Consider the following 25,177-nt stretch of genomic DNA (forward strand, 5'->3'; position numbering starts at 1 on the left):
TACACTCAATGTCAGAAGGGCATTAGCCTTTGACCTAGACAGGACTAAACCCTCCAGAAAATCTCCCGGATTATTTCTTTCCATTGCGGACAGAATTGGATCTCCAGTTTCCAAGCAAAGACTCTCTAGATGGATATCTGGTTCCATTACCTGTTATCAGTCTCATGATCTGTATCCTCCTCCTAGAGTATTAACTCACTTCAAAAGATCCCTTTCTACTTCGATAGCTTTCCTTAGGAACATTCTAATCACAGAAATATGTAGAGCTGTAACTTCTATCTCCATTCATACCTTTCTGCACCCTATGTGTTTACCCAAGGCTCAGTTTCTGATGCGATATTATCTATTGTACTGTCCTCAATCTTGGACTCGACTCCAAAGCCCCGCCTCTCCGTAGAGGGTACTGCATGGTAGTGACTTAGCATGGAGTGCCTGTAAGGATACTACTTGAAGAAGAAGAAATGGTTACTCATCCTGTGCAGTAACTGTGGCTCTTCGAATGTGTCCCTGTGGGTGCTCCACTACCTGTCCTCCTCCTCTCTGCTTCAGAGTTCTTTGCCATGGAGCTTTGCAGTAGAGAAGGAACAGAGAGCATGAGAATGACTCCATAGCCCAGTGATCTAGGGCATTCATCTGGGAGGTAGGAGACCCAAGTTCCAGTCCCCCTGCCTTATTCAATATTTATTTATTTAAAAAATTTAACAGCTTCAACAGAGACTGCAAGAAACCCACCTTAACATAACCCATAGCTCAGAGATTAGCACCCTCGCCTGGGAGATAGATGACCCAAATTCTAATCTCTGCTCCACATCAGGCAGAGGGTGGAATTGAACCCAGGTCTCTCTCATGCTGGGTGAGTGCTCTAACCACAGGGCTAAAGGTCAAAACTGTGGGCTCTATCAATCACCTTGGTTTTTCTTGCAAAATAACTGACCTGGCTGAGGCACCTAAGTACAGGACAGGCTTCACTGCTGTGAATCTCAAGGCCACACCCCTCTCCTTAACATTTCCTATTGACTATCCTAGAGAGCTCCCTGCTAAGCTTTACAGTGCTTCGGTCCCTCTTGTGAATTCCACCTCAGGTGTCAAAGAGAATGACACCTTCTACAAGACCATAATTACTACACACATTCTGGAATGCAGCTTTTAACTTCTATTTTGGTTTAACTTCAGTACAGTTTTCTTTTATACTATGTTTTAAATATCTATGTATTAGTAATTGTGCTTTATATAGAATATCTGATATGTATCTTTAATAGCATATTGTCAATGTATTACAAATGGTAAGTTATAAAACTAGAAACCATTTGGTTCAAAGGCAAACAACAAGAGTGTCTTCTCACAGAACAAGAGACATCCTATTTGTGCCAGACAGCAGTTTGGTATGGACATAATCTTTATCTCAATAAAATTGAACTCTATAAGATATTAATGTTAGAAAGAAAACTGGTTGTATAAAAGAATGTAAGGATATTCTTTATTCAAGATATTCCAAAGAAGACTGATTCTTAGGACTTGTTATCAGAGCTATAAACTGAGATGGCTTCCTCATCCCCCCCATTTGCAAAGAGAAAAACCTTTAGTTTAAACTCATACAAAAAATCCAACACACACTCTTACTGAAATTGATTTCTTTTATAAATACTCTAAAGTCTTCATTCTTCAAAATGTTGAGAACATTTATGGTTGCAAATGTTTTATAGAGACATTGATTACTTCTAAATCATATTGCTACTTAAAGGCAATGAGAAATGGTTACTCACCCTGTGCAGTAACTGTGGTTCTTCAAGATGTCTGCCTATGGATGCTCCAGTCTAGGTGCACATTAATATTTCATTATTTATACACAGTGGAATTGAACCTGGTTCTCCCAAATCCTGGGTGAGTGTTCTAACAACTAAGCTAAAGGTCATAAAGGGGGGAGGGGTGTTAAGCACCATTATCATAGCACATAGGTCATAGCACACCTACCAGATTGGGTCCTGAAGGCAAGATAGGCAGGGGAGTGCAAATTTTGTGGGTCCCAGTGGGGCTTAGGCTTAGGGGTGAGTTAGATGCCAAGATGTTGGGTGGTATCAGGACTTACGTGGCTGTGTATATGCCCAGCTGCCAAAAGTTAAGCACTTCAGCGACTATAATGGTGGAAACTTTGGCTCCTAGGGAGTTTAGGTGCCTGCAGGGTTATGTGGCAGCTGAACAGGGCTTGTGAGTACTAGTGGTGCCTAAATGTTGGTCTCTAGGTGCATAAAGTGGGAGTTTGATGCTTAAGTCCACAAGTGAGAAAAATGTGTAATGTTAGAAATCTCTCAAAATCATCTACAGTATCTATTTTGCCTTAATTAAAATTTCTATTTTAGAACTCCTAACAACATGGCACAGAATGCATATCATATTCGTATTTATTTATTAGATTAATAGATTTTTAAGGCCAGAAGAAGGGATTTGTGACATTACCCTATATTATTCTTCACAGAAATATTGTTATGATATGAATATAGCATAACTAAGATATGTTTTATGCGAGATGGGTCACGTTAGGTATCAGTGAAAAGGTTATGATCTACTGAATGTGTTTTTCCAATTTGTATGCATGTATCATTTCTGTATCTAAAGTTTGGAATATTGACTATGTAACAATTACATCTGAGTGTGTGTTTGGGGGAATGCCCACCAAACAGTAGGCAATCAGCCTGAATGAGCCATTTAAGAAGGACAATAGAACTTTGGAGATACTAATCTCCCACCTTCCTGAGGAGCTTCCTGGGATGTTGCTTTAACACTGCAGGGTCATCTAATGATGTCACCTGGTACGGAGTACCACCTTGGACACTGCTGGTATTTTTCCACTGGAAACAAAAGCTTCTTGCCTTATGTAAATTCTATTTAAGGCTGAAGAGTAAGGCAAACAAGACTATCCTCCATTGCCTGCCTAGGAAGGAAGACTGCTAAAAGCACCTGAAGGGAAAGGCAGGGTTGAATCCCCAGGCTGAGACAGGGGTCCAGTCTGTAAAGAGAAGTAATTGGAACTTTAAGCTACAGAAACTCTGCAACTTGCCTAAAACAACATTTAGGGTGAGAAATTACATTTTGTAACCTGTTTCTTGGGTGTATTAAGCTTAGTTTGTGTGTTTTGTTTTATTTCCTCAGTAATCTGCTTTGTTCCGTTTGCTATCCTTTATAATCACTTTAAAATGTACCTTTTGTAGTTAATAAACTTATTTCTTGTTTATAACATAACCCAGTTTGTGCAATTCATTTCTGGTGGGGTCAAGAAGCTGTGCATATCTCTTTCTACATTGAGGGAGAGGGCGATTTTTATGAGCTTGTGCTGTGCAAATTTTTCTATACAGTGCAAGACCATATTATTTTGGGTTTACACCCCAAAAGGGGTGTGCATGTGAGTGCTGGGTGAATCCCCAAGCTGATTCCTCCCACACATAGCTGATCTCATTGTCTCTGTGTCCATTTGCAGCTGGGTGTGTCCCTGCCTGTGTGTGTGTGCTGGAGAAGGCTTGAGGGCCTGGCACAACTAAGACAGGGTGAGGAAACCCAGGCTGGTGAAATGGGCAGAATCATTGGGACCCCAGCACATCAGGTGGTATCCCAGACGGAGGGGTCCAGCCTATCACAGGACTATTATCATCAAGTAGTCTGATCTCCTGCATAGGACTTCCCTCAGTTAATTACTGTTTGAACTAGAACATATCTTTTAAATCAAGATTGGATGTTTTTCTAAAATTGCCAGTGATGGAGAATCCACCATGACCCCTGGTAAGTTGTTTCATTGTTTAATTACACTCACTATTTTAAAAACAAAATTGTGTCTTATTTCTAGTCTGAATTTGTCTAGCTTCAACTCCCAGCTGTTGATGGTTGTTATATCTTTGCTAGATTGAAGATCCCTCAATCAAATGTCTGGTCCCCGTGTACATTTTCCTTGATTAATCAAGTCCTGTTTCAGCCATTCATATTCTTTTGCCCGGGATTGATGTCAGGCTGACAGGCTTATAATTACCTGGTCATCCCATTTGTGCTTTTTAAGTAATAGCTCAACATTCGCTTTCTTCCAGACTTCTCTATCTGACCACTCTTTCAAGAGTTAATGAAAATCATCAACAGTCCAGCTCATTAAAAATGTATGAGTGTAAATTATCCAGTCTTGCTGATTTCAAAATATCATAGAATCATAAGATCATAGAATATCAGGGTTGGAAGGGACCTCAGGAGTCATCTAGTCCAATCCCCTGCTCAAAGCAGGACCAATCCCCAACTAAATCATCTCAGCCAGGGCTTTGTCAAGCCTGACCTTAAAAACCTCTAGGGAAGGAGATTCCACCACCTCCCTAGGTAACCCATTTCAATGCTTCACCACCCTCCTAGTGAAAAAGTTTTTTCCTAATATCGAACCTAAACCTCTCCCACTGCAACTTGAGACCATTACTCTTTGTTCTGTCATCTGCTACTACTGAGAACAGGCTAGATACATCCTCTTTGGAACCCCCTTTCAGGTAGTTGAAAGCAGCTATCAAATCCCCCCTCATTCTTCTCTTCTGCAGACTAAACAATCCCAGTTCCCTCAGCCTCTCCTCATAAGTCATGTGCTCCAGCCCACTAATCATTTTTGTTGCCCTCCGCTGGACTCTTTCCAATTTTTCCACATCCTTCTTGTAGTGTGGGGCCCAAAACTGGACACAGTACTCCATATGCGATCTCACCAATGTCGAATAGAGGGGAATGATCACGTTCCTTGATCTGCTGCCAATGCTCCTACCTATACAGCCCAAAATGCCGTTAGCCTTCTTGGCAACAAGGGCACACTGTTGACTCATATTCAGCTTCTCGTCCACTGTAACCCCTAGGTCCTTTTCTGCAGAACTGCTGCCTAGCCATTCAGTCCCTAATCTGTAGCAGTGCATGGGATTCTTCTGTCCTAAGTGCAGGACTCTGCACTTGTCCTTGTTGAACCTCATCAGATTTCTTTTGGCCCAATCCTCTAATTTGTCTAGGTCTCTCTCTATCCTACCCCTAACCTCCAGTGTATTTACCACTCCTCCCAGTTTAGTATCATCTGCAAACTTGCTGAGGGTGCAGTCCACACCATCCTCCAGATCATTAATGAAGATATTGAACAAAACCTGCCCCAGGACCGACCCTTGGGGCACTCCGCTTGATACCGGCTGCCAACTAGACATGGAGCCATTGATCACTATCCGTTGCGCCCAACGATCTAGCCAGCTTTCTATCCATCTTATAGTCCATTCATCCAGCCCGTACTTCTTTAACTTGCCGGCAAGAATACTGCGGGAGACAGTATCAAAAGCTTTGCTAAAGTCAAGGAATAATAAGTCCACTGCTTTCCCCTCATCCCCAAAGCCAGTTATCTCGTTATAGAAGGTGTTGCGGATTGTGGGGGAGTTAGGGCCCTGCACCCCTCTTCCCGAGATTCACTGCGACTCTCAACCAGCCAGTAAAGCAGAAGGTTTATTTAAGGACAGGAACACAGTCTCAAGCAGAGCGTGTAGGTACGACCAGACCCCCTCAATTAGGTCCCTCTGGGAGGTTCAGGGAGCTTAGACCCCAGCTTGGGGTTCCCTGCGTTGCACCACCCAGCCCAAACTGAAACTAAAACTCCCAGCCCCTCCCGCTGCTCCTCTCCTTTGTTCAGTCTCCCGGGCAGAAGGTGTTAATTCTCCCCACCCCCGTTCCTGGCTCAGGTTACAGCTCAGGTAGCTTCCTTCAAGGGAAGTCCCACATCCCCACTGCAACCCCCCTGCAACATTCCCAGGTCAAATCTGCCCTGCTCCCTGCTCCGTCACAGAAGGTAATTAGGTTAGTCATACATGACTTGCCCTGTTTGAATCCATGCTTTCCTCTCCTCTAAGTGCTTCAGAATTGATTCTTTGAGGGCCTGCTTCATGATTTTTCCAGCAACTGAGGTGAGGCTGACTGGCCTGTAGTTCCCCGGATCCTCCTCCTTTCCTTTTTTAAAGATGGGCACTACATTAGCCTTTTTCCAGTAATCCGGGACCTCCCCTGATTGCCATGATTTTTCAAAGATAATGGCCAATGGCTCCACAATCACATCCGCCAACTTCTTTAGCACCCTCGGATGCAGCGCATCTGGCCCCATGGACTTGTGCTCGCCCAGCTTTTCTAAATAGTCCCGAACCACTTCTTTCTTCACAGAGGGCTGGTCACCTGCTCCCCATGCTGTGCTGTCCAGTGCAATAGTCTGGGAGCTGACCTTGATCGTGAAGACAAAGGCAAAAAAAGCATTGAGTACATTAGGTTTTTCCACATCCTCTGTCACTAGGTTGTCTCCCTCATTCAGTAAGGGGCCCACGCTTTCCTTGACTTTCTTCTTGTTGCTAACATACCTGAAGAAAGCCTTCCTGTTACTCTTAACATCTCTTTCTAGCTGCAACTCCAAGTGTGATTTGGCCTTCCTGATTTCACTCCTGCATGCCTGAGCAATATTTTTATACTCCCTGGTCATTTGTCCAATCTTCCACTTCTTGTAAGCTTCTTTTTTGCGTTTAAGATCAGCAAGGATTTCACTGTTAAGCCATGCTGGTCGCCTGCCATATTTACTATTGATTCCACATATCGGGATGGTTTGTTCCTGCAACCTCAATATGGATTCTTTAAAATACAGCCAGCTCTCCTGGACTCCTTTCCCCCTCATGTTGTTCTCCCAGGGGATCCTGCCCATCAGTTCCCTGAGGGAGGCAAAGTCTGCTTTTCTGAAGTCCAGGGTTCGTATTCTGCTGCTCTCCTTTATCCTTGTGTCAGGATCCTGAACTCGACCATCTCATGGTCACTGCCTCCCAGGTTCCCATCCACTTTTGCTTCCCCTACTAATTCTTTCCTGTTTGTGAGCAGTGGGTCAAGAAGAGCTGTCCCTAGTTGGTTCCTCCAGCACTTGCACTAGGAAATTGTCCCCTACAGTTTCCAAAAACTTCCTGGATTGCCTGTGCACCGCTGTATTGCTCTCCCAGCAGATATCAGGGTGATTGAAGTCTCCCATGAGAACCAGGGCCTGCGATCTAGTAACTTCTGTTAGTTGCCGGAAGAAAGCCTCATCCACCTCATCCCACTGGTCTTGTGGTCTATAGTAGACTCCCACCATGACATCACCCTTGTTGCTCACACTTCCAGAGAGACTCAGGTTTTTCTGCAGTTTCATACTGGAGCTCTGAGCAGTCATACTGCTCTCTTACATACAGTGCAACTCCCCCACCTTTTCTGCCCTGTCTGCCATTCCTGAACAGTTTATATCCATCCATGACAGTACTCCAGTCATGCGAGTTATCCCATCAAGTCTGTTATTCCAATGACATCATAATTCTGGCACAGTCAAGGGACTTCCAGTTCTCCCTGCTTGTTTCCCAGGCTTCTTGCATTTGTGTATAGGCACTTAAGATAACTCGCTGATTGTCCTGCTTTCTTGGTATGAGGCAGGAGTCCTCCCCTCTTGCGCTCTCCTGTCCGTGCTTCCTCCCGGGATTCCACTTCCCCACTTACCTCAGGGCTTTGGTCTCCTTCCCCGGTGAACCTAGTTTAAAGCCCTCCTCACTAGGTTAGCCAGCCTGCTTGCGAAGATGCTCTTCCCTCTCTTCGTTAGGTGGAGCCCATCTCTGTCTAGCACTCCTCCCTCTTGGAACACCATCCCATGGTCAAAGAATCCAAAGCCTTCTCTCCGACATCACTTGCATAGCCATTCGTGGGCAAGTATCATTGGTGCCCATGTGGAGAAGCAGGAAGGGGTAGCGATCCGAGGGCTTGATGAGTCTTGGCAGTCTCTCCATCACATCGTGAATCCTAGCTCCTGGCAAGCAGCACACTTCTCGGTTTTCCCGGTCAGGACAGCAGATAGATGACTCAGTCCCCCTGAAGAGGGAGTCCCCAACCATCACCACCTCCTCCTTCTCTTGGGAGTGATGGTCGTGGAACCCCCTTCCCTCAGATGTATCATCTAGTCCACTCTCCGCATTAGTACCTGTGGAGAGAACATGAAAACAGTTGCTAACCTGTATCTGCATTGCTGGTAGATGGACGCTCCTCTTTCTTCTTCTGGAGGTCACGTGCTGCCAAATTTCTTTACCGTCCTTCTGTCCCTGCTGTGCAGCCTGCTCTGAATCTTCAGAATGTTGTGCCTGTAGAAGCATATCCTGTCCAGGAAATCTTCATTTTCTCATATGCAACGCAGGGCTGATACTTGTTTCTCCAGACCTTGAACTTTCTCTTCCAATATGGAGATCAGTTTGCACTTTGTACAGACAAAGTCGCTTCTCCTGTGGAAGAAAGACAAACATGGCACATTCTGTGCAGGTCACAACAGCTGATTGCTCACCATCCATATCACCTTCCTTCTAAGAGCTTCCTCAGCTGTTGCAGTAACTACTCAGAGACGCCTGCAAGATGAAAGCCTCAGTGGGCTCTCCCCAGGTGAACTCCCAGTCAAATACCCTCTGTTAGCCTCTCTGCTGTTAGCTGCTCAGCTGGTTAACAGCTGACTGGCTTTTTATTACAGTCAGGCCCACTCAAGGCCCACCTAGATCAAAGCACTCCCAGTTCACACTTTTCAAACAATCAAGCACATGGTCAAACTGACAAACTGTCCCCGCAACAGACACTCAGATACTCAACAACACAGCCCCCCAATGCATAACTCCTCTCAGATAGAACCCAGTCAAACTCCTTCTGTTAGCCTCTCCGCTGTTCTCCTATCTAGACTTAGGAGCTGCTGTTTAACATCCTCCCTTGTTACTGTTGAAATGGAAAGTATTTCATCATTATAATCAGCTGATATGAATAAATAATCTAACATTTTCTCAAATACAGAACAACAATATTTATTGAACATTTCTGCATTTTTATTGATAATTCTACTAGGGATGCAAATATTTAAAATGTTAGCCATTTAAACTATTAAAATTATATTTAATCGGTTAACCGATTAAAGGGAGAGAGGCTGGGGCTGCTTTGGCCAGCCCCTAGGGCTGGGGTCAGCTGGCCTGCCAGGCTGGGGCTGGGGCTTAATGGTTAATGTGGGTTAACCAGTAAGACTAATGCTTACCATTTAACTGTTTAATATTTTACATCCCTAAATTCTACCATTTCCATCTACTAATGATCGATACCATTGTTAGAATTCCTTTTGTTCCTAATACATTTTTAAATCACCTTGTCCTTAAATCTGCTGCCCATAGATTTCTCCTTGTGTCTTTTTGCTGCCCTTCTTTTCTATGATTCCATTTGTTATATATAAGTTTATAGATGCTTTTATTTACACTCTAGGCCAGGTTTGTTTTTTAACCAATGTGGTGTTTTTTCTTGATTGTTGGATCTTATTTCTGGTTTGAATTTATATAGCTTCAGCTCCCAGCTGTTGACTCTTGTAATGTTTTTGTTGGCTAGATAAGAGCCCTCTGCTTTCAGAAATTATCTCCCCATGTAGGCATTTATAGATTGTGATCAAGTCATCTCTTTACTTCTTAAACTAAATAGACTGAACTTCTTACGTTTCTCACTGTAATACGTGCCTTTTAGTCATCAAATAATTCTTATGGTGCTTTTCTAAACTCTTTTCAATTATATAATTGTACCTTCATATAATTCCAGTCAGAATTGGGCGCCAGTGGCATCAGGCTTTTGGTCATAGCCCTGGTAGGTCACAAGATTCAGACCTTAAAATTGCAACATTCTGTGCACAGTCCAGATACTTCTGAAATAAATAAAATTCAAGTTAAAGCAGGTTTTATGATGTATTAAACTATTTCACATAAACAAATTTTATGTTAACCTATTAATAGCTGATCCACGCAATCCGCTTAATAGCCAGGGTAGCCAAGCCCCAGGATTCTTGCTGAAAGCCGTGGTTTCCTTTGTCAGGCTTTTTACTGCAGTAGTGGCGCACACTGCTTGCATTCTGAACAGGCAATTTGGGGTAATTTCTGCCAGAATCAGCCCAAACTCATTCATGGTTCCTTAGAAAACAGTGATTAACCCCAGTATTATTGAATAGTAATGCACTATGAGGATGTATCCTTACTGGACAGTAGCTGAATCAGAAATATATGGCAATACTACGTTAATCTGTAATCTGAGATACACTGGGGTGTATTTCCATGCCCAGTTTGTTGTACATTACCTATGATTAGACGCTTGCTTCTGATGTGTTCCTTCTTAAATGTAAATTGCACATAATGTATTGACGATGCAAGGATAGTTAGTATAGCACTCCCATAGCGATGTTCCAATGAACTATTGCAGCCATCAAATGATAAAAGAATTATACTTTAAAAACACCATGGAATGATGAAAGAAACATATTGGGTTCAGTTGTGATTTAATGTCACAGTCTATAGCAGGGGCACATATCCTCAGCAGGAACTTCTGGAGGCATTTGCTCAGCCTGGCACAATGCTTCCAGGCGTGCACCACCCTTTGAAAAGGTTCAGGATGTGTTCTTCAATGCCACATGAGAAACTGTCTGAGCCTTTGGCTCTGCCCCTTTAGAAAGGTTAGCAAGACAGTGTCACTAGTGTGTAGTGGTCCTTGTTTTCAGGGGAGTACAAGGACAGCCATTTTGCCTGATCACTGTGTACGAGTGCAACTGAGGCCAGGTACAGTTGAGACTTCAGATCCTATTAAGTACCTAAGAGTCAGGGTGGGATATTTCTTCTGGCTGGAATTCTAGACCAAAATATGAAAATAGGGTTTCATTGCAGGATACACTGATAAAGTGAAGGATCTGGCTTTAGAGCACAGTGGAAGTAGCATAAACATTCCCTAAGTAGAAGAGAGGGACTCGTGTCACTTTAAATCTTTCCTTTAACCAAGCGATGGACCCAGAGGCAGCAGTGAAGGACTCCAGTGGGATTCCTATGTCCTCCGTTCTTCCAAAAGTATGGGTGGCCATGATTGACAGTCTTCTAGGGTTGTGCTGGGAAGAATAAAGACAAATGGGGGAAATCTGGAGGCAAAACATTGTAAAGAGAGTTTTTAAAACCTGTTTTTTTGCTATAATTCATACATTCAGATGTGTTGTTACTTTTAGTAGAATGTTAAAGGGCTATCAAAACTCAGTGGTTCCAGGGGAGAGCCAGTGAGAAAAGACCAAAGTGATATGAAAGCATTTAGCTAAATAGAATCCTAGAAATGTAAGGGGCTGGAAGGAACCTCAGTAGTTTATCTTAGTCCATCCCTCTGCTCTGAGATAGGACTATGTATACATAGATCATCACTGACAGGTGTTTTTCTAACTTGTTCTTTAAAAAATCTCCAATTACAGGGATTCTATACCTGCTTTGGTAACCTATTCTAGTACTTAATTATCCATATACTCAGAAAATTTTTCTTAATATTTGACCAGAATCTCCTTTCCTGCAGATTAAGCCGATTATTTCTTGTTCTACCTTAAGTGGACATGAAGAACATTTGATCACTGTTTTCTTTATAACACCTCTTATCATATTTGAAGACTGTTATCAGGTTCCCCCTTCAGTCATCTTTTCTCAAGACTAAACATATCTGTTTTTTTTAAGCTTTTGTCATAGGTCAGGTTTCTCTAAACCTTTTGTCATATTTGTTGCTGCCCTTTGGACTCTTTACAATTTGTATCATTCTTAAAGTGTGGAGTCCAAAACTGGACACAGTATTCCTCCTACTAGTGCTACTCAGCCACAGCTGAGGCCTCACTAGTGCTGAGTAGACTGAAGCAATGAATCACCTCCAGTGTTTTAGATATGACACTCCTGTTGTTCCACCCCAGCATATTAGCCTTTTTTGCATCACGTTGGGTCATATTCAGTAAGTGATCCTCTATACCCCCAGATCCTCTTCTGCAGTATTACTGCCTAGCCAGTTACTCCCCATGTTGTAGTTGTGCATTTGATTTTTCCTTCTTAAATGTAGTACTTGGCACTTCTCTTTATCGAATTTCATATTGCTGATTTCAGACCAATTCTCCAGTTTGTCAAGGTCAATTTGAATTCTGATCTTGTCCTCCAGAATACTTGCAACCACTCCTAGCTTGGTGTCATCCACAAATTTTATAAACATACTCTCCATCCCATTATCCAAGTCATTAATGAAAATATTGAATAGTACCGGACACAGGACACACCTCTGCAGGACCCCAGTAGACAGGTTCTCCCAGTTTGATAGCAAGCCATTGATTACTCTTTGAGTATGTGTTTTCAGCCAGTTGTGCACCCACTTAATAGTAGTTTCAGCTAGACCATATTTCCCTAGTTTGCTTCTGTGAATGCAACGTGGGAATGTATCAAAAGCCTTCTTAAAATCACGATAAATCATTGCTGTTGCTTCCCCTCATCCATTAGGACAGTAATCTTGTCAACAAAGGAATTTCAGTTGGTTTGGCATGATTTGTTTTTGACAAATCCATGCTGGCTATTATTCACCATTCTATTATCCTCTGTGTACTTGTTCCATTATCTTTCTAGATATTGAAGTTACCCTGACTGGTCTGTAATTCTCCACTTTCTCTTTGTTCCCCATTTTAAAGTACAATGTTTGCCCTTCTCTAGTCCACTGGGACCTCACACATCCTTCATAAGTTCTCAAAGATTGCTTCTTGTAGTTCCTTAAGTATGCTTGGGTGAATTTTGTCTGGCCCTGCCAATTTGAATACATCTAAATTATCTAACTATTCTTTAACCTATTCTAGCTTGTGTTCTTTCCCCCTTGTTGTTAATATTAAATCTGGTTAGGTATTTGATCACAATTAGCCTTTTTAGTGAAGATGTAAGCAAAATAGGAATTAAACACCTCAGCTTCTTTGATGTCATCAGTTATTAGCTCTCCGTCCCTGCAAAGTTGTGGACCTACACTTTACTTACGTTTTTTCTCTAGCTCCTAATGTATTGAAATAACCTCTTCTTGTTGCTTTTTATGTCACTTGCTAGGTATAAGTCATTTTGTGCCTTAACTTTTCTGATTTTGTGCCTACATGCTTGTGCTATTCTTTTGTACTCATTCCCAGCAATTTGTCCATGTTTCTGCTATTCATAATATTTCTTTTTGATTTTCTGGTCTTTAAAGAGCTCCTGCTGCAGCCGTATTGGCCTCATACTATTCTACCTATCTTTCCTTCGCATTGGGATAATTTGCTGTTATGAGAAACTGCCAGCTCTCTGGAACTCCTTTTCCTATAGATAGTTCTGAGCTTGTTAAAATTTGCTTTTTTAAGTCCATTTTTCTTATTCTGCTGCTCTCACTTCTTTCTTTCCTTAGAAACATTACATGATCACTTTCACCCAAGTTGCCTTCTACCTTCAGATTCAAGAATCAGTCAGAATCAAGTCTGAAGTACTTCCCCTCCACAATTAATTCCTCCACTCCTGAAACAAGAAGTTATCCTCTACACATTCCAGGAACTTACTGGACACTTTGTTTTGCTGTATTACTTTTCCAACAGATATCTAGGTCGCTAAAATACCCCATTACTACCCGGTCTTGTGTTTTGGTTATTTCTGTTATTTGTTCGAGAAATGCCTCATCCACCTTCTCCTCCTGATTTGGTGATCTATAGTAGATACCTACTGTGAAGTTGCCCCCATTTTTTGTCTTCATCCAGAGAGTTTTAACTGGCCTGCCTGTCACCTCCTTCAGAACAAGTGTATACAATCTTGATCTACAATGTAACATCTCCTCCTTGTTTTCCCCTGCCTGTCTTTCCTGAACAATCTATGAGAGACTGTACCAATATTCCAGTTATTCAGCAATCCAATATTCAAACCAGCTGTAAGAAATTTTTATTTCAGTTGCATTAAAATAGATTTCCAAATCAGCTTCATGCTTTTGAATGAAGAATGGGCATAAGGATCAAACTCCTCAGGTGCACTTAAGCTAATTTTGCTTGACTTTTTTCCTGCATTATTCCCCCTTCCCCCACCCTTTGCATTTGGAAAGGTTTAATCTAATAATTTCCCAATTCTGTTTCTGCTTCAGAATGCAGATTTCACCCCAGGTACATGGCGCAGAACAGATGTGCACTTGGAAAACCCAGAGTACCACACCAGATGGTATTTCAAATATTTTCTAGGAAAAGGTAATTACACTTTTGTAAATGGCTTAAACATGATTTTAAATAAATGAGAAATACCTTTCACATTTGAGTAATTGCAATTGTTAAAGTGCATGGGATTGACTTTATTTCTTACTATTAATATTGCACCTTCGGTGTGTGCAGTGCTGTACAGAAGATGGACTGAGGCAGACAGGTTGTTCCATGCCCCAAAGAGCTTAGCTTCTGATGTTATTGTGGGCACAATACAATCCAGGATAAGCACATGGTAGTATTTGGTCACTAAAGCTGTAATCATTCACTGCACTGCAGACTTTACTGCCAGTCCATTGGAAACTAAACTTCTAGTATTGACGTGAGAGAGAAGCTCCAAACCCAAGAAGTCTTGTCACATTCTTTCAAGAATTCTAGTGCTCCTCACTTTTCTATAACGTAAAAATGTTTTCAGAACACTTTTTGTTTGAGGATTTTTGTGTTTCTACTTCTTGTCCCAGACAAAATAAGGAAATACACTTGAAGTGTATGTGAATTGTTGAAGGCTAAGTTAATTGCACATCAGGAAAAGTTTAGGCCCAGTTAAGACTTGAGTGAAGGTTCAGGTTAGTTTATATCATATCTGAAGTGGCTTACTCAATTGTTCTTGTTCTTTTTCACAAAATATCTTCCAGAACTGCGCCATTGAGTTGCCAGGATCTCACTAGGTTAGTCATTTAGGCCCTTACTTGGCCTTGTAAGTCTAAAAATAGCAATTATGTCACTCCCTATAACGTAGCAGTATTTTGTGAGAGGGCATATTTGCAAAAGACTTTAAGGGAAATCAGCGGAAATGGCTTTTCTTCACAGATTTTATAGGAAAGAACTGAGATGGCAGAATCCTGTAGTTTGAGAGACTTGAAACATAAACTTGACAGAACAAAACAAAAAAAAATCCCTCTCTTCCCCTTGAAGTTGCAATTCCTCAATAAATTTTCTCTTACCTCTTCTAAATTTAAACCATTGCTCTTGGTAGTGAGGCTCTGCAGCAAGTTTTTGATTTCCATGCTTTCTTCATTAAGTCTTTTAAAGTTGTTGACAGAGTCAGGATTTCTTAATGTGTTTGCAAGAGTCTTTCTTCTATTCATTTTGTTTTCTAATACACAGCCTGAAATTGTAAACATCTATTTCTGAAAATCATTTTTACCTTTCTGTTGCTTGTGTTTCTACAGTGCTTAGCACAATGTCCATGACAAGGCTCCTAAGCACTACCTCAGTACATACAAACAAATAAATAAAACGCACAATCTGGTTTGTTACTGTAGGGATGTTCACTAGGGCTAGGCTGTATACACCAGTCGGTTATTGCAGGATGTTCATAGCTGCTTCCTTGTGCATACTAGGTGGTTTTGAATTTGCCTATTAGTGCTGGATAGCTAGAAAAATATATTTTTAAATAAGAAATTTTCTTGGAAAAAATCTCTCAAAATTACTTGCATTTTACAAACAGATGCAAGAAAAATAGAAACTTTAACATTTGAATCTATTGATAGTGGTCCTTTAAGTCATGTTCTTAAAAATAACCTAAGCCAAATTTCGGAGGTATTTTGGAAGCTGTTGGATCAACTGAATATTTACTTGTGAAATCGCACAGAGCACTGAAACTACTCAATGGAAATGCTGATTAAAGAACGGTGTTGGCTGTAGCATATCAATTTATAAACTTTAGAAATGGAAAGAGCAGGAGTTGTGCACTGCATGTTATCACATTTGGGAACTGTTGAGCTTCCACGTTCATTAGCATGCTTTGCAAATGACATATTCTCAGTTTGGCCTGTTTGGGGGAGAGACAATGAGGAGAGAAAAGGCTTGACCTAATGCTGTCATGGCCACTCTTAAAAGAAAGCATCATGGTTACTATTTATATAAACATATAAAGGGTAGATGATCTGTCAGTACTATAATAAATCCAGAAAGCCAAGTTTTAAAGGGCAGGTGAGTTGTATCTGCATAGTGAAATCAGATCTCCACAGAGGATCAACCTCTTCGACTCAGCAACAGTGAAAACAGGACTGCTTGTCAGCTTTGCTCTCTGCAAATAGTATTGGTAAAAAAAAAGTGTATTTATTGTTATTCATAGAACAGATTTTCAGTAGGTGTCTAGCACATTTTAGGGTAAAATTGTGGTGGCCTTACTTATGTTAGTTATCTCATTGATAGAATCATAGACATGTAGGGATGGAAGGGACCTCAAGAGGCCATCTAGTCCATTCCCTCACACTGAGGCAGTATTATGGATACCTAGACCTTCCCTGACAGGTATTTGTCTAACCTGTTCTTAAACACCTCCAGTACTAAGGATTCCATAACATCCCTTGGTAACCTAGTCTGGTACTTAACTATCCTTATATTTAGAAAGTGTTTCATAATATCTAACCTAAAACTTCCTTGCTGCAGATGGACAATTACTTCTTGTCCTACCTTCAGTGGACATAGAGAATAATTGATCACCATCCTCTGATAACAACCTTTTACATATTTGAAGACTGTTCTCATGTCTTACACACCTACACCCCAGCCTTCTTTTCTCTAGGCTAAATTTTCAGCCTTTTCTCAAACATTTTAGACCTTAAAATCATTAAAACTTCCACTGAAGCGGACATCTCCTTTGTATGATGCATCTTGGGTCCATAACACCAGCTGCCTACTATTAATGTTTTGTCAGTTATTACATGTTAAATGGAAGCTTCAAGGCAGCATTAAGTTTACAATTATAATTGCAAAAAGCCAGGAACTTGAAAAATATTAAGGTTATAATACAGTTAATATGGTCATATTGTACATACTCTGTATATTATGATGTACATAATGACATTAATATGACAGATACACATTTGAATAGAAAAACAAAAATACATCTGAGTTAATGCTGTAGGAACCTTAACTTGCTGTAATTAAATGCAAAAATAATTTATAGCTGAGATTTTAAATGTACAAAAGATTGGAATTTTAAAGTTGTTTCCCACAGAAACGGAAGCTCAACAAGTTTGTAAATATATAATGTATAATATTTAATATTGTGGTAAGGTGACTTAGGCATAGTTGCTGTTGGAACCATAATTATGAATTCTATGACCTTTCTGTGTGTATTTAAAACATGAGACCTTTCATAATTTAAAAATATTTTTTCAAATCATGTTTCTTTCTTAAAATCAATGGCATCCTTATTTGTTTTATTAGGCTTCAGTAAAGCCATTCTTGACCAGCATAGACCAAATGTTAAATGCAGATGTTGTGTACTCTGGGACTGGGCATACACACTGAAATTGCTACCCACATCAGGGACACTGTTCCAGGTGCAGTGAGCAGCATGATGGAGAGAACAAAACCAAGAGTAGAGAAAGGGACAAAGGATAGAGTAAGCAAAAGGAATGGAAAGTGTTTAGTGGGGCTTGAGAGAGTTCAGAGGAAAATGTGACTGTGAGATTATTATAGGACCTGCTAGAATGAGGAACTCAAACTAGATGCAATAAGTAGAAGAATTCAGAGGGTGGTGGAGTGGTGGAAGCTGGAGGAGTGGCAGAGAGATTGAACAAGAGAAGGTTATTTTAATCAAGGCAAGAGATCACAGTACATGGACAAGGGTTTCAGCAGTGGGAAAAGTGAGTAAGGAGATTTTGGCAATACGCTGCTGGAAACTTACCAACAATGTAGTTCCTTTTGTAACAATTGATTTTTCCTTGTATAATTGTTTTTCACTTTTCATGTTTCCTTTTCAGTTCATCAGAATTACATAGGTACAGATGCAGAGAAGAACCCTTTTTTTCTGTCTGTCGTGCTCTCCAACCAAAACAATCAACGTGTCCCTCAATACCGCTCAATTCTCTGGAAAAAAACAGTAAGGAACAAATACTAATTGTTGCCTGTCTGCCTGCTCTCCATGTTTTTTTAGGGCATTTCCTTCCCTCAGTTGTACCACTGAATTCTTAACATTTTTCCATAGCTACTGTGCTGTGGTTACCACAGGAGATACATATATGGTATGAGTAAGCCCAGAAGAGAATGCAAACAAATCTTCTCTGTAGGGTTCATGTGTCCAGATGCTAATTTTTTGTCATCCTGGCTTCCTTCACCTACAGGAAACCTTTGGATTCCCTGCTGACTGCCTAAAGGTCATTAACTAGGTATTAAACTCGCTTATTTTTAAGTATTTACTATTTCTGAGCACTGTCAGTGAGGATAGCTTTATATAAAACATAGGAGAAGGAATGGTCCCTACTCCAAGGACCTTCCATTCTGCATTTAGCGAGATCATACAGTTTGGACTGTCAATATGTTGGTTGACTTGCATAGAAGTTCAGTCACAAATGGGCATATTTTAATTATTCATTGTAGTGAATTATCATTGAAAAGCTTCACAGAAGTTGTATTTCAAGAAGATATACAAATGCATAGAGGGTGGATGTGTGGCCACAAGGAGAGAGAGAGGAAGATCCATGTCTATGGAATAACATAAAATGAGAAGTAAAGATGAGAGAAGAAGGATACAAAGAGAGTGTTTAGTTAGTAAGGTGGCTTAGGAGAGCAGACAGATGGGAGTGGGAGAAGAGAGGTGAGATACAGGCAGGGATGTAGTTGTCAAGGACCTTGAAATAGATGATGACAAGAAGGCAAGATGAAGCCAGTGAAGGAGGGGAGTGACCTGGGCAGAAGCAGTAGAAGTGGTTTAAAGGGAAAAGGGTATTGTAAAATATGAAGTGTTGGTAAAGTGGCGTAACACATAACCACTTAAATAATTTATGCAAACTAAAAAAGCAAACAGGAAAATTAGACAGATTTATACAACTCCCAGGCAGTGAGAGTACATCAAAAGAATATCACCCAAATACATACTTCCTGTCTCACGCGTATTGCAGAAGAGATTTTGGTCAATTCTTGGTGATACTTGCTTCCTAGGAATCACACCATCCATATTGATTTGTTCCATGTTTCTTGGCTCTTGAGTGGACTGTCTTTACAAAAAACAAAATTAAAAATAAAGCCACCAAAAAGGAAATAAAAAAAAATTGAGATAACATGAGGGGGGAATGTTCTCTTCATTCTGCACTTTAGACTCCCCTATTGTACAGTAAAAATATGATGACAGATGGAAGTGTCAGTTACTTCAAAATACACTAGTCCAAATGATTAGCAATTTATGACGGCTGAATCAGTACAGTGAGCACATTTAAGTTCATTCCAGTTCTCAAGATATTACTGGTTTTAGTGGTATTATCCATTCTAAATATAGGAAATATAATTAAAACTGGAATTAACTTTTGAATGCACCCACTGCATATAGGAGAAAAGCTGGACAGTGTACAGATTATATAGTTTTGCTTGTGAGTGTTTGATCCTACTGGATGCCTTAATAGTCCTGTGTTTGTCATCAGAAGTGCTACATATGAACATCAGCTGCAAATAAATAAAAACTCTTGAGTTTCCTTGGTTTTTCTTTTGTTATTTATCTGATATGGTTCTTTAGTGATGTGATCATTAGCCAATAAAACCTTTACTCACAGAAATAGTCTTCCAAATAACAATTTTAGTGGTAACTTTTTAATGAATTTTGGTAACCTCCCAGGCTGAGTTTGAAACAAGATTATGCCCTTGCTGTACCCACCTATTGTGTGATACTATATGACATCCACTACATAAAATGACTGAATATGTACTCAAAATAAGCACTGTGGGAACATTTGCCATTCAGCAACCATTTGATCAACTCTTCTAAATTTTCAGGAGCATGTATACAATAGTTAGAGTTCTATAGCACAGAACTGATGTGGTCTAGGTGTGAGCCTTGTAGGATTTCCTTCTGTGGGTTAGTAAATGACTGTAAAACTCCACCGTGTGTTCAGGAACTATTGAGATAAAGTAAATAATAAACCTCATGCCATCTTACAAGTCAAAAGAATATCAGTGGTTTTATGCAGGATCAAAATTAAAGTGTAAGGTCAGCAAAGATGTCTCTGGGAGTCTATTAAGTCCACTTTAAATAGCTTTACAGAAACCTACTAAATGGCTTTATGTCAATGGAATATTTTCTTCCAGCACCAGGACGAAAACTGATACAAGTTCTTCGGTCTTTATTTTTCTGTAAAATATTTTGCTGTTGTATTGTGTTTTGTGATTCTAAAAAATGTATTTATTTTCTTTGTGATAGGGCTGGGAACATAACCAGCTGGATTGTGTTTGTCCCCCTGTATAGGAGATGTAAGTGGAAGGGAGGCACCTTCTCCTTATTGTCTCCTTGGCATAACCATGTAGTGTCTCAGCATCATAATGTGATCCATTATGCTCTTGACCCTACTACAAAGAATAAACACGCTTTTGAAAGGTCAAAATAATATGCATTGCAACAGCAAAATATATGCTCCCTGGTACTGCCTCCTTTCCAAAGAGGGACACAGAAAAGGTGGGGCCATGGTCCCATTCCCCTTCACACAGTCTATGGAACTTATTACATTCCTTGGAGAACATATATTCCTAGGAGCACCAAGCTGAATTGTGCTTCCCAGAGTTCTTCCTAAGGCATTGCAGCTCCATTCCACTGCCAGAGTGGGCCAGTACTAATAGGTACAGTGTGGCCCCCAGTTTAGAGGGCTGATATTTTTCTTTCAGAGTTACTGTTAGCTGCTCTCTGATTTCCTCCCCCTCTTTTTTTTCCTGAATTGTGTGTAAAAGCTTGTAAGATGTTTACAACATATGGCTCTCCTTCAAGTGATCTCTGCATATTGCCTTTTGTAGGATGCACTGACAGTTTGTAGCAGAGATGGAACCTTACTCATAGTGCCTGTTGGAGGACTCTCAGGCCCTTGTCTGCCCATTCCCTCACCATCATGAAGTTCTAGGGTAGGGGTCTCAAAGTCCCGGCCCGCGGGCCATCTGCGGCCCAAGAACCTCCCACTGTGGACTGCGGAGGAGAGACACATGCAGCCACGCTGCCGGCAATGTCTGCTGCAGGCACCGTCCCCTGCAGCTGCCATTGGCTGGGTGAGAGGGACAGAGATACCATCACTAGTTGTCGGGCAGAGTCAGCCATGGAGGCAGCATCATTAGTTGCCAGGCAGAGTCAGCCATGGAGGCAGCGTCACTTTTTCCACAATGAATATAAATACTGAACACAACTATCTGATGCACACTTTCCTGCAATCCTGAAGGTTTCAACTGCTCAGTTACTGAGGCCAGACATCAACAAACTGACAGGACTGAAGCATTGCCAGGTGTCTGGCAAACACTAACATCTCTCTGGCAGGTGAAGAATTGTATAAAGTTGTATGCCAGTTTTATTATTTCTAAGTAATTCAAAATAAAAAATACAATATAAATGTTTTCTTTTCTGAACACATCTTCAGTGACATTATTGGCCCTCTGGGAGGATTTGAGGACTGGCACTGGCCCTAAGGTAAATTGAGTTTGAGACCCCTGTCCTAGGGGCTAGGCTACAAATGAAGGTTTGGCACTCTGACTGCTTCAGTCTCTTCCAGCACCAGCAGTGGTGGATTGGGAACCAGACTGAACCTGTGGTCTAAATCTTTCTTCAAGATAACTATTTTATTAGGCTTCAGATATAGCTATTGTTTATAGTAATTTAGTATAAGGTTTTATTAAAATAGATTTTTAGTATTAGATAGTATAACTTCTTCAAGCATTGGTTCCATTCTGGAAGAAATCCTGATGGCAGATCTGAAGATCAAAAAGCCAGGAGTGAGGACAGAGACAAAACAGGCTTCAGGTTTTACTCCTTCAAGAAGTGCTAAAGCCTGCTTAATCCAGCACAACAGTCAAAATTCCAAGAAGATGCACAGACTAGCTTCGGTTCTGGATACATCTGTGGGGAATTATCATCCAGCCACGTGGAGAGAGGCAGCCGGTAGCTCCGCAAGCACACGCAGGAGAAACCTGAAAGTGAAAGGAAAAAATGAACCACAAGCAGCCCTTTAAAGCTTTTTATTTAGCAGATTGTGCAACTGGGAGCCAATCATGTTCTCTGGCGGGAATTTTTTTTTAAAAAGCACAAGCCACACCTCCGGAAAAGCTCCAAAACAAGCAGCACGCTGCTTAAAGAAATGAGTAGGCAACTGCATACACAAAGAAGCCAATATACACTTGCTGGGAGTGGGCTTGGCATAACATCATCAATTCAACCATCCTCTTTGGTTCTGACCCATAAGAAGATACCTAGAAAGGATCCTAAATCCATGGATGAGAAATCTAAAAAAAGCCCAGTAGAAACGGCCAGTGTGAGCACAGCTAACCCATGAATAAGAACCTCCTCAGAACCGGAAATCTTAGAATCAGGTAGACTTAGCACATAAAAACTCTGCAAGCAGAGTGAAAAATCACTCGAATGAAGTAGCAAATATTATTACAAACTCAATTATGGGCAGGTCTACACTTCAGCAGGGATAGATGCTCTGAGATTAACTGGAGGTCGATTTAGCGGGTCTAGTAAAGACCCGCCAAATCGACTGCAGATTGATCTCCAGTCGATCCCTGTACTCTACCCCCGACAAGAAGAGTAAGGTAAGTCGACGGGAGATTTTCCCGTGGTGTAGACCCTGCGGTAACTTGACCTAAGGTACGTTGACTCCAGCTACGTTATTCACGTAGCTGGAGTTGGCTAGCGTAGGTTGACTTACCGCGGTAGTGTAGACATAGCCTATGTTTGTCATATTCAAACCAGAAATTGAAGGATCTGTATTTATCATCAGCAACACAATTAGAAATTATGAATGTTGTGCCAGATCTACATGTCGGTTCCAGTCTTCTTACCCAATCTCCTGTTACCGTTGTGCTAACAACTGTCACTCGGATCTGATGCCTCCACCTTAATTGGATGCAGGAAGTGAAGAATTGAGAGAGAGGAAATCACCTTCAGAGTCAGAAAAAAGAAGGGTAGAGGAGCATCATGCCTGGCCTCTGCTTTAACCTCCTAAAACTCAGATTCTCCTAGTAAACCAGTCTCTCCAGTGCCAGGACCACTGCTGTTGCCTCTGTGTTCTGGATTGGATCTGGAATCAGATCTGCAATCTGTAGACAATTACAAGCAGGAGGTGCTAGCAGTTTGTACATCCTTAGAAGAATCTCTGGCTCTCAACCAGTCCATGAGGACCCTTATTATGGATAATGTTATAAATTGGATTTGGTTGTGGATTACTGGCCAGACTGGAAGATGCCACCGTCGAGAGGCCCTTGTTAGCCATCCCCAGATCTGCAGAACAGTGTACAGTTTCAGTCCCCTCTAGCACTTCCAGAAACAGTTCCCAGAGATTTGAAGATACCAGATCCATTGACAAAATATAGAGGGAGACCAGTCTCCTACTCTGTCATACAGTTGTTTTATAGGAATTTCAGGAGATGGATCCTGAAATTAACAATCAAACATCTCCCAGAGCACTGCCTCTGCATTGTGACCCCACTCCCCACCTAGAGTGGCAATAGCAGCTGTCCGTTCCCATCTCAGAGAGGTATAGGCAGCAACATGGGATCCCAACTTAAATAGTCCATGGGATCCCAGCCCTTGTCCTAGCCCTAGATAGGCAAGGATGGTAGCAAGGACAACCCATCCTCAGCACTTCCCAGCACTTAGGGTGTATATGATTAGCTGGATGGGCTGGTGCCTATTACATTTTTCTCTCCTGCTATGCTCAGTCGTCTGATGGTTGGATGTTGATGGAGTTCCCCAGAGCAGTAGGTCTTGGATTAATATCCCATTGAGATGAATGAGGTAGTTCAAATCTCTCAGAGCTATTGTCTCAGGCTCTCTGCAAACTCAAGGAGATGTTACTGTGTTAGTTAGTCAGTTCATGTTTAAGTTTTTCTTCCCAACCATGGGGACTAGAAACTTCTTAAAATGAGAGCTCAGATTCTGCTGTAATCGCTTGTCTCCGGGAGCAGAGGTCCCAGACACAGGGCTGTAGTGCCTATGCCCTACTTAAGCCACCCTTGTGTTCAGGTACTCAGGTAGCTTATCTTTCACAGGGGCTAATATCAGATGCTTTATGGGAAGGTTTAAGAGTCTCCATAATGGGTAGTTAACTTCATCTATAGGCATGCTATTACTTTTTTTCCTAATCCAAGACAGTTAGTGATTAGATTAAGTCCTGATGCATGAGGATTTATATACCTTATGAACTTTTATCCTAGCTAATATAACTGAGACTATTTTTATTATCCACCTAAATATATAATATTTTATTTAACCCTGCGATTATTGCTGCAGTATCTTGTAACATTGAGTTCCAAAGCTGAATAGTGCATTTTGTAAAAATATTTTCTTCTATTTGTTCATTTACTGGACTTAATTTTTGTTGGCTGTCCCTTTATTCTTGTATTATGAGACTGTAAAGAGGAGCACCTGACTTACTTTCTCTGTACAATTTAATATTTTTATACTTGTAGGACGTTACTTCTTATGTGGGCTCTCTAAACTTAAATAGCCTTAATTTTTTTAGTCTCTCCTGCTGTGGAAATCTATCCATGCCACTAATCATTTTCATTGTCCTTATCTGCAACACTTCTTTAATTCTGAGATGAGTGGCCAAAACTGAATACAGTATTCCAGGTGAAGGGCATGCTATCAATTTATAAAATGGCATAATTATAATAAAACTTAATATTTTGTTTTGCTTTTTTTTGACTACCACTGTACACCCTGATATCTGCTGGGAGAGCAATACAGCGGTGCACAGGCAATCCAGGAAATTTTTGGAAAGTGTAGGGGACAATTTCCTGGTGCAAGTGCTGGAGGAACCAACTAGGGGCAAAGCTTTTCTTGACCTGCTGCTCACAAACAGGGAAGAACTAGTAGGGGAAGCAAAAGTGGATGGGAACCTGGGAGGCAGTGACCATGAGATGGTCGAGTTCAGGATCCTGACACAAGGAAGAAAGGAGAGCAGCAGAATACGGACCCTGGACTTCAGAAAAGCAGACTTTGACTCCCTCGGGGAACAGATGGGCAGGATCCCCTGGGAGAATAACATGAAGGGCAAAGGGGTCCAGGAGAGCTGGCTGTATTTTAAAGAATCCTTATTGAGGTTGCAGGAACAAACCATCCCGATGTGTAGAAAGAATAGTAAATATGGCAGGCGACCAGCTTGGCTAAAC

The 25,177-nt window shown here is 41.2% G+C and overlaps 1 protein-coding gene across 12 annotated transcripts in view; it reads left to right on the plus strand.

The window, feature by feature from the left end:
* Window positions 1-25,177, plus strand: part of GARNL3 (GTPase activating Rap/RanGAP domain like 3) — a 216,171-nt gene that overhangs the window by 80,315 nt on the left and 110,679 nt on the right. For 11 of the 12 annotated variants that reach the window (XR_008442642.1, XR_008442641.1, XM_054007554.1 and 8 more), the window contains 2 exons: window positions 13,978-14,077; window positions 17,806-17,924. Coding sequence is in view for 9 of the 12 variants with exons in the window: in XM_054007554.1 (XP_053863529.1) it covers window positions 13,978-14,077; window positions 17,806-17,924 (219 nt within the window). In the remaining 3 variants the exon portion in view is untranslated. Of the gene's footprint in view, window positions 1-13,977; window positions 14,078-17,805; window positions 17,925-18,192; window positions 18,211-25,177 lie in introns of those variants that run through there. The other variant, XM_054007560.1, reaches the window with a different exon arrangement.

Source organism: Malaclemys terrapin, chromosome 17 (assembly GCF_027887155.1).
Source record: "Malaclemys terrapin pileata isolate rMalTer1 chromosome 17, rMalTer1.hap1, whole genome shotgun sequence".
Classification (NCBI taxonomy): Eukaryota; Metazoa; Chordata; order Testudines; family Emydidae; genus Malaclemys; species Malaclemys terrapin.